This window comes from Vigna umbellata, chromosome 7 (genome assembly GCF_029865625.1).
Source record: "Vigna umbellata cultivar VRB3 chromosome 7, Vumbellata_1.0, whole genome shotgun sequence".
NCBI lineage: Eukaryota > Viridiplantae > Streptophyta > Magnoliopsida > Fabales > Fabaceae > Vigna > Vigna umbellata.
In genome coordinates, this window is record NC_142171.1 from 28,893,827 (window position 1) to 28,904,260 (window position 10,434).

General features: G+C 30.2%; 1 protein-coding gene across 1 annotated transcript; it reads right to left on the reverse strand.

The window, feature by feature from the left end:
- Nucleotides 1–1,291: 1,291 nt before the first annotated feature.
- On the reverse strand, nucleotides 1,292–6,143 carry LOC148195665 (metal transporter Nramp7.2-like). The gene is made up of 13 exons (XM_088094580.1): nucleotides 5,859–6,143; nucleotides 5,542–5,620; nucleotides 5,410–5,450; nucleotides 5,053–5,131; nucleotides 4,865–4,969; nucleotides 3,860–3,969; nucleotides 3,529–3,710; nucleotides 3,202–3,271; nucleotides 2,941–3,114; nucleotides 2,723–2,827; nucleotides 2,508–2,639; nucleotides 2,051–2,146; nucleotides 1,292–1,937 (listed from the first exon to the last, which is right to left on the reverse strand). The coding sequence occupies exons 1-13, from the start codon at nucleotides 5,985–5,987 to the stop codon at nucleotides 1,617–1,619; spliced, it is 1,623 nt and encodes a 540-aa protein (XP_087950706.1). The 5' UTR covers nucleotides 5,988–6,143; the 3' UTR covers nucleotides 1,292–1,616.
- Between the last annotated feature and the right edge of the window lie 4,291 nt (nucleotides 6,144–10,434).

Here is a 10,434-nt window from a genome sequence, read left to right on the forward strand (position 1 = left end):
GAGAAATTCAAATGTTTATTCTTCTATAAATTTGGTAATATCTGTTTTAAAATTGGACAGTTATCTGAAACACTGAATCAAGTTTCAGTGATTGAACTAAGGTAAATTGATGTTAGTAAAATTATTATATAATATTATCAGTATTTGTATTCTTTTATTTACTATTTTTGAATAAATGAGAATGAGGATAAAAGTTGTTTGGTTCTATATATATTGATGCTGATAGAAAGGAGGGGAATGATGATTTTATTCATTCCACCCACGAGCAGAAAGATATTGAAAATTTGGTCATTTACAATTTTATGCTGCCAATTGCTATAAATAGTGGTGCAATTATTTAGTAGTTTTCAGCTCTCGTCTTCTTTAAATTTCAGGATATATGATATTTTTCCAATAACAATCTTAATTTAATTAATATGAAAAGAGAAAAATTATTCTGTAATAATGATACATAAATATATATTGAAATAAAAAACTGAAAAAGAAATAATAAGTAAAGTAAATCTCTTAAAATTGCATTCAAAATAGAAAAAAGTAGTTTTTTTACTTGGCTTAGGCAAATAAACCTTAAAAGACCATTATAAAGGAGCATAAAGAATATCTTTAAATTGTAATAATATATTTGTAGAAATAAATATATTTTAACTTTGTCGTCAAATATATTTTAATTATATACTTCATAACTTGTGTGTTTAATTTTGTTGTTTTTCATTGATTGCGCATTGTGAGTATAGTTTTCTGCTTGAGAATATTAATATATAATATTAAATTAATAAATATTATATCGAATACGGAATTGTTAAAATTAAACAATTTAAATATTTAACTTTTTATACTTAATTAATACAAAGAGACTATGTTTCATCTTTAATTTGATGGCGGTAGATTTAATGTCACCATGTCGCGTGTACTTATATAAAACAATCTTGAAGTTCTGTAATTTAAATATAATATTTAACTCGAATATTTTAACAAGTTTTAAAAAAATTCTTAAAGGAGATAGAACAACGCTTTATATAAAAATAGTGAAATTAAAAAAATTATTATGCGATTCATGCATTATTATTTTTGGCAACCGTATAAAAGTTTTCAAGAGGAAAATAAATTAATTTATTATTATCATTATATTATATTTTATATGTTATATATATATATATATATATATATATATATATACTCATTAAAATAAGTTGAAAATTTCTCCAAAAGAAAACATAATAGGATGAAAAATGTTAAAAGTATAAAAACAAAAATACTCATAAATTTATAGATTTATTGTCTTGCAGTTTTAAATATCTCCTCTCGAAAAACTTACTTATCTCTGAGAACCCATAACAGTCTTCTCTACAACAAATACACAAGGTAAGATCTGACCTTGAGTCATGGCTTTTACAAAGTGGAAGAAAATGGAAAAGCTACTTCCTTTGGGGGGTTTATTATTCTAAAATTTTGAACACCACTTGATCACAGGATTTACACTGGAATGGTTTTTCATATAAATTGCCTTTCCTATAACATAAAAACCACAAAGCTTACAGAACTGTGGTAAAAACTAGAAACACATGAACAGTTATAGATAAAAAGCCCTTTTGGTGATGGTGATGCATTTTATTCCCTTATGGTGGTAAGGGGATATCAGCCAAGTCTTCTCTGTAAGGAATTTCATTCAACTCTAATTGACCATCAACCATAAACCCCTTTTCTATTGCTGCTTCATTCTTTGTCTCAATATATGTCTTAACAGTGTCTTTTCTGAATGTTAGGTATATTACTGAGCCAACATAAAGTGCCATTAGAGGAAACACTACGATCCCAATCAACACATTTACCACCTTTGGTAGACTGCTATGAATTAACCAACCCACGAACGCAGTAGAAAGGTAGTACACATTGATGCCAATGATTCCAATGCCCAGAATCCATGAGATCACAATTATCTGCACCAAAATTATGTCACTTCAATCTTGCTCCAAGACATAATGGTTAGTGGATACTGCTATATACAATGGATACAAATCTATCATTCTTTTAGGGGAAGAATATAACTCACAATTATAGAATTCTTGTGAGGTCCCATCTTTGTACTGCTGCTGCTGAACTTAAGCAGAGGAATCAAAGCGAATGGAAGCTCAAATGAAAGTATCATCTGCAAAACAATTTAGAATGCAGTTTATTGTGATTTTCAATAGATTTAAATCTACTTTTAGTCTTGAAGTGAAATTAAAATTTATTTTTATCTGATATATTTTAATCTTTAAAATTTAAAAATAAATATATATAATTCTTTTAAACTGAGTTATAAACCATGTTTTAAGCTTATATTTGAGTTAGAATATATTAGATGGTGTAATCGACTCAAACATTAATCTAAGAAGATTATATATATTTATTTTTAAAATTTAAATATCTAAATGTATCAATGTTGAGTTAATCAATGCTCTTAGAACATTTACTAGCAGGACTCATGCAAACAAAGAAAAGAAAAACAAGTTGTAGAATATACAAACCGATGCAATGATGATGAGCCGACCAGCTCCTTGAGAACCCCCAATGATTGAAACAATAAGACTAGGTGTTATGGCAATGCATCTAGTCATAAAGTTTCTGATCCATGTTTTCATCCTCATGTCCAAGAAACCCTATTGCATCAAACCAGCAACTTGAGCATACCCTTCATCAAATTATAAAAAAAATACAGTGTTCAATGATATTCCTAAGTAACCTGCATGATGTATTGCCCTGCATAGGTTCCAGTGATGGCTGAACTTTGTCCTGAGGCTAGCAGTGCTATAGCATAAATGGTAGAGCTCGACCGTCCCAACACGTTCTACAAGCAAAGGACAACAACTTTTCGTGTCAGATAAATTGGAACTGAAATAGGATTAAACTTAACATCATGATTTCACTATGGAAAATTCTGTAGTGAACTGAGTAATCAACCTTGAGAAGGAAAGAAGCAGAGTTAAGGGTAAGATCGCTGCACTTATCAGCACTTTCTGCAGAAAGATTGTCAGCAGCGCAAACAGTTCCCGACACAGAAACCATTGCAACATTGATTAGGAATGCCACAAACAATGCAAAGCCACTTTCTATGAGAAAGTATCTACATGCATCCTGTGCAATCAAGCAAATATGTCATATTGAGCTTGTTTTAAAGTTTGTCACTTATTAAAAGCTTTCTTTATTTTCAGAGTGCCTTACATTGATGCCACGCACGGAACTGGGTACTTTTCTAGACAGGACCAGAGCAGAGTGGAGGAAAAGGTTGTGCCTGCATTTTGTCAACGGCTAAACTTTAGGCAGTGAATCCTTGAAGATATCAGTTTATAAACTTAGCTTGGTTGGGTGCATTATGCTAATCAACTATAGCAAAATTAAAACATGCTATCGTTATACCTTATATATGATTAATTTTCCCAGTTTATCATAGTAAAGAAAATTCCAACAGATTCATTCATCCTTACGTGGTGTTTATGGGAGAAAATGAAAAAAGGTAGTAATTAAGTAGAAGGAAAAGAGGAAGTGTACGGCATGACAAGGGCACCCAAAAGAGCAATAGCATCCCCTGTAGCTCCCTGACCACTGAGTTTTGGCACAAACATTCCTTTCAATACACCAGAAGCAGGTGGTTTTACGTAGCTCATTTCCCCAAAGAAACATCCAGCCATTACAAAAACTAGCACTGATATCAGCAGTTCCAACTTCCTTACCTGCGCACACAGTAACACTTACGAAATTGTAATTGAAAGTATATGTATGATCGAAGAAAATTAACCAATATCATGACATTTTTGTATCTTAATGAGTTAGGATAATGATTCTTAATTATTACAACAACAACAAAGAGAAGCAAAATTACCCCAAATCTCTGCAGACCAAGAAATAAGAGGGTGCTGCAGCCAGTTATGAGAACTCCTGCCCATACAGGGATGTGGAAAAGTATGTTCAACGCGAAGGCTGTGCCAATCACTGTCATAATCAAGTTTGGATCTGATTAATCACTGTCATAATTATTTTTTAACATCAAGAAACCAATAGAAATTATGAAAATTAGGATTTTCAACCTGTGTCAAATGTCAGGTTGGATTAAGAGGGATGCCTCATTTGAATATATTCTATTGTTTGAACTAACTTCTTTCATACTTTTATTAGAGGAGGATCTAAGTACATTGACTAAAATAAATGTTTATAGGAATGCAACAATTTCAATGAACATTAATATATTATAAAAATATAGTAATTAAAAATTAAAATAATAACTTATACAATTAGATAAATAAATAAATTAAGTTAAATCATTCAAATATTATTAAATAACAATTTGTTTTTAAGAATATCAAAATATGAACATGCATAATTAAAAATAGTAATATTTGTAATGATATTTTTAAAATTTTATTTTTAACAGACAAGGTGTCAAACGTATTTCTTTTTAACTTTTGAATTAAATAAATTGAGTTTAATTTAACTAACATTCAAAAATTATTTTCTTTTTCAACTACCTTAACTCGAATCCAGATTGATCAATAGATTTGAAATCATTATTGACCAACTAATTAAAACCATCCTTTATAGATGTTTACATATTATTTTGTTGTCTATATATAACATGCTGCTGGAGATCTTACTTCAATTTAAAAAATATAAATATATACAAATCTTATCTTATAAATTATATAAATTGATATTGTAAAATTAAATTAGATTTAAAGTGTATTTCATGATATATTTAATATTCCTTCTTCTCTTAATTTTCTTTTTCGTGCAATATATCTCTGAATTTTAAAAATAGCTGACAGGGTGTTTTTTTCAGGACATTATAAGATTTCGATTGAAAGTTGAAAGGGAAAAAAAGAAGGAAAACCTTCAGGTATGTCTGCAGCTATGACAGCGAGCTCAGCTAATAACCACAAGCAGTACTTTACCAATAATGGATATTCCGCTTTACATAATTCTGAAAGGTGTTTTCCTGCAAACTCAAAACCACAACATTAAAACTATCGATCTCATGCAATTGCTCATCGATATTCCACTCTCTGTTTTCGATCTTACCGGTGGTTACGCCCAGATTCGCAGCCAACGATTGAATTATAAGCGCAAACACCAGTCCAATGAGTATTACCCACAGCAGCTACCACAACACAATACAAAATTTCAAATTTAGAGCTTTTACAAACAAAAACTTGAGAGGATTCAACTTCTCTACCAACACTCAGAAATTACAATATTGATTTGATAGGTTTGAAGGAAAATGGAAAGAAATTGTGGGTTGAACTCTACTGTCAAAATACTAATGACAATTAACATTTGCTGATATAGAAAAAACTTGAATATCTCTAATTTTTGGCATGTATATACTGACGTTTGTTCATTCAGAGTTAGAGTAATATTGCTGTTTAATTCATATACCTCATATTTGTGATTAGCTCCAGCTTGCAGATCAGTTTCCACTGCATGTGTAAATGGCAAAGAACAACTTAGCTCACAGAGATACAAGTAAACGTGATAAAGGGTATGAACAATTTAGAGTGAGAGAATTACTGTTTCCAGGATCAAGGTAAGCCAAGGAAACCAGAAAGCCAGGACCCACATACGACATGAACTTTTTCCACCCAGGCTTCTGTGATCGACACATCAATGTTAAAATATATCTGATATACATATATCAGATGGATGAAGCTAATTCACAACACATCAATGTTAAAATATATATGATATGCATAAATGCACTTCCTTTACTCTCTGATCGAGCTCGTATGAAAACGTTTAACACATGATATGCAAAATACACGAAGAACTGTATAAAAGTTTCAGAAATCTTATAAGAAGAAAGGCAGAATGACAGAGAAAGAAGGAACCTCATGATTTGAAGAGGCGTCGTGCTGAGATGGTGTAGGAAGGTTGTTAGAGGGAGAGACATTGACTGCGAGTATGCGGTTACTACCTCCATTAACTCCCTTTGGTTGCTGTTGCATCAAGCTAGCCATCTATCAGTCTTTTTGTTTTTGTGTGTGCATGCAAGATGAAGGGTGGTTGAGTGAATAAAAGTAGTTGTATAAATTTGTATATTTATAGTCAATACTCCATAGTTATCACTGGTTTTCTGTTGAGACAACTTAGACTTCCATTTTCATGCCTCTTAGTCTCAGCTAGCTGACACCACGTAGGATATTGTTTTATTGCAGATGGCATGAATCACAGTCCGTTTTGACCTTCTTCACCTTATAACTATACTAATGATGATATGCTATCATACATTTTTACATTCATTTAATACAAAAAAATAAAAATAAAATTTTTAGATTTAAAAATAAAAATAAAAATAATATCAAATAAATATAAAAAATTTAAGTGTGTCAAAAAAATATTATTCTATAATTATATTAGTCTTATATTATTTATGTTTTCTGTAACTTTTCATTGTTCAAGGAAAAATATCCTTAAAAAACTAATGCAAGAAGTATTTCCCATCTCAAATATGTTAAGAAAAACTCGAATTAATTATCACATCTTATTCTAGAGTCTGGAATTATCACATCGTGTATCTTATGAAATTGAAAATTAAAGAATGACAGTATATTTAAACTATTAATAATATCGACTTATGTGAAACTAATAAATTCTACAACTTTTTAACCGTAGAATGATAAGTGATTAATCAATCTTTAGATAGTTTACTCAAGAAAAACTCGTTAATATTTTGTAAACTCAAAATATTTTAAGTTATATTATTAATGGGGCCTTACAAAATTTAATTTATTTATGTTAATTAATGCAGTGATCAAGATTCAAGTCTGTTTTATATTTATTTGTAGAAAAAAGGTGTCGACATAGTTGATATTTATTTAATATAAGTTATCGCTTGAATAAGATTTGTGCCAACGAACAAAAGTTGCTATCATTTTTCATTGATCCATTCAACTGATTTTATAATTGATATTTAATTTTTTATGACATCATTTTACTTCTTTTTTTCTCGGTTGAAAGAAAAAGTGGCAAGTACAACTTTTTAATTTAATCATATTGTGTGCCTTGACAAGATGATTAATATTGAATGGATTTATCTTCTTCCACATCATACAACATACTGGTTGTAAATTAGTTTTTGGAAAGACAGATTTTTGGATATCTTCATTTGTCAAAGAGTTAAAGAATAGAAATGAATGACCATTATAACTCATGGACCATGTGAGAAAAAATTATCATTAGTGGTTTTTTTTTATTGATCTATTATTATGGATCTAGATATTTTTTTTATTTACGTAAATGGACAAGTCGTACAGCTCCACACGACTTCAAATGAAGAAGTCATGCATAGGATGCATGACTTCTACACTGACACAATAAAAAAGTTGAAGTTGTGTACCTTGACACGTTTTCAGGCACGGATAATCAATTACAAGCATATGTAATCGATTACACAATATTAAAGTCGTGCAGGAGGACCACAACTTCACTAGTAATTGATGACAAGTGTAATCGATTACCAGTGTTAAAATTTGAATAAAAGGGTTTGATAATCGACTACAATGTTTTTGTAATCAATTACTAGAGGGAAAAAAAAGCTTAAAGCTAAGTTAAAATATGAATTACATTCATGGAAAGAGTATCAGACACCTCATGTTATGTTATGGAAAGAGTTTTTTTGTCATGTGACTATAAGGGTTCAAATATTGTAAACTCATTCTCCAAATAGATGAAGTCTTTCTAACAAGTGATTGCTCAAGATGACAATAGAAATCTTTTTCCATTGCCATTTGGTATAAATTAGTCATTGATATAGTTTTTTTTCAATTACTTCAAGGGCATGTTACCCATCAACAAAATCTTTGCATCATCACTGATAGAGGGAAGGGTATCATATCAACCTTAAGATCAGAAGAAGTTGGTTATAGGAAGAGGGTGTTATAAACTTTGTTTATTGCATATGTCATCTAGCCTCCAACTTCAATAAACTTGGGGTGCTAATTAACTAATTTTTACTACCAATTCACTTTTTAATTTTCATACATTGAAGTCTTATAATTTTAATTTTATTATATTCTTACAGCTTACGAGGTAAAGCAACCAATTGTGATGGCACAACTTACCGTAATGAGAGACCAATTCCTCCAACAAGTAGCTTGAATAGATAAAATTCAATTAAAGAAATGGTCTTAGGCTTTAGATAGAAACAGAAGATATGGACATATGATCACAAATCTTGCTAAGTGCATGAACTCTGTGCTAAAGGGAGCATGTTTATTGCCAATTTATGCTCTAATCAAAACAACATTTGAGAAGACACAATCATGGTTTGTTGAACGAGACTTAAAAGCACAATACATGTTGCAAGCACAGTACCAATATCTAAAAAATATTACTGACATTATTCAAAAAAATCAACAACAATCAACATTTTGTCATGTTCATCATTATGATCGAGAAAATTCTGAATTTGATGTTCTGGAAATCTCAACACCCCACCAGTATCACCCACGTTCAATTTCGTAAACGTTAGGCTAAATGAATGATGGTGTGATTGTGGTCACTTCTAAGCTAATCGTCTCCCTGTGTTATTATGTCATAGTTGTTTATGCATATTCACATATACCACTAACCCAATATATCAATCCGGTTTACCCTCTTCACAATATTTACAAGACATATGAAGTACAATTTCAGCCCCACCAAAATGAAGATTATTGGTCTGTGTATATTGGTCCAAACTTCATACCAGATCCTCAAATGTGACGCAAGGCATCAGGAATACCAACTACTACTTGAATCCATAATGAGATGGATCAGTCGACCTCGAATAAACCCAAAAAATGTTCTTACTGTCGCAACGAAGGTCATCATAAGGGGACATGTCCATATCCTCAATAATTATTACATCTTTGTATTAATAATTTATTAATATTAATAAACTACATTTTTGCTTTATATTATATCTTATTTTATACTTTAACAAACAATTATTCTAATTTATGATGATTATAAAGGAAACATGACTAATTTTTTTATGCACAAATCTTTTTGGTAATTCGAATTTCCATGAATGTAATAAATGTAATTCATATTTTAACTTAGTTTTAAACATTTTTTTCCTTTGGTAATCGATTACAACAACACTGTAATTGATTACCATGTCCTTTTTATTCAAATCTTTACACTGATAATCGATTACAGTAGTGGTGTAATCAATTACCAGTAAAGTCGTGGCTCCCTGTACAACTTTAACATCGTGTAATCGATTACAAGTTCTCGTAATCGATTATCAGTGCCCAAAAACATGTGAAGGTGCACGACTTCAACTTTTGTATTGTGTTAGTGTAGAAATCGTGCATCCCATACATGACTTCTTCATTTGAAGTTGTGTGTGGGTTGCACGACTTGCTCATTTATGTAAAAAAAATTGCCTATATATGGAATAACCATATCATTTTTGCCTAGATATGTAAAAAAATCCATTAGTAAAAATGTTAGAATTTCTAATTATACTAACCAAAACATGAACATTCTATCAAATATTTTAGTAAATTAAACTCAATATTTTTATTAATTCCAATTTTATATGATTTTAAATAAAATACATGTATTGCAGCTTTGTTGCATGCCTTCCCTTACATCATACTTCATATATTTTGAAAAACAACTCTTATTTAAGGCTTCAAAATCTTTGTCTCCTTAATTTTATAGTTATTTGATTATTAAGTTCTTTGTACAATGATTTAAAAAAAAAATAAGTAGGTTGGTAATTTATTTTTAAAGTAAAAAAATGTTGATAATTGTTCAAATTTACATCCCATAATTACAACTAATTGTATTACTTTTTTATTCCATAGCCTACACTAATGTAAAATAGACTTTATATAACGACATATTACTAATCCATTAGGTATAAAAGGTGATGCAGTGACAATTTTGTAAATAATGTGAGATATTCTATACCAGTTGAACTAAAAATTGGTATAGAAAGTGATACAATGGAAAGTTTGTAATACATTACCAAGTTTTTCTATAGTAGTTAGATTTAAAACTGATATAGAAACTTAAATATTCAATTATTTTAATTTGAAAATGCATATATTATACCGGTTATTCGCTGTAACTGGTATAATATGTTATATTTTCATATTCTCTCTAGCATCTTATATGAGTTTCTTCCTCATGCTCTATCCCAGAACTAACTCTCTTTGTGAGTTTCCATTCCTTTGTGTTTGTGTTCACTTTCCTCCATTGTCTTCACTTTCCTCCATTGTCACTAACTTTAGTGTTTGTTCTTCATCCTTATTACATTTGTGGTAATCTTATTGTCTTTGAATTCGCGCTCTCGCTGTCACTGCATTAGTGTTGGTCTCACTGTCCCTACATTGGCATTGCTCTCCTTGGTCGTCGCTACTTCTCCCTTTTTTGATGTTGTCGTTTGCTTTGCATCGTAGTTACGTTCGC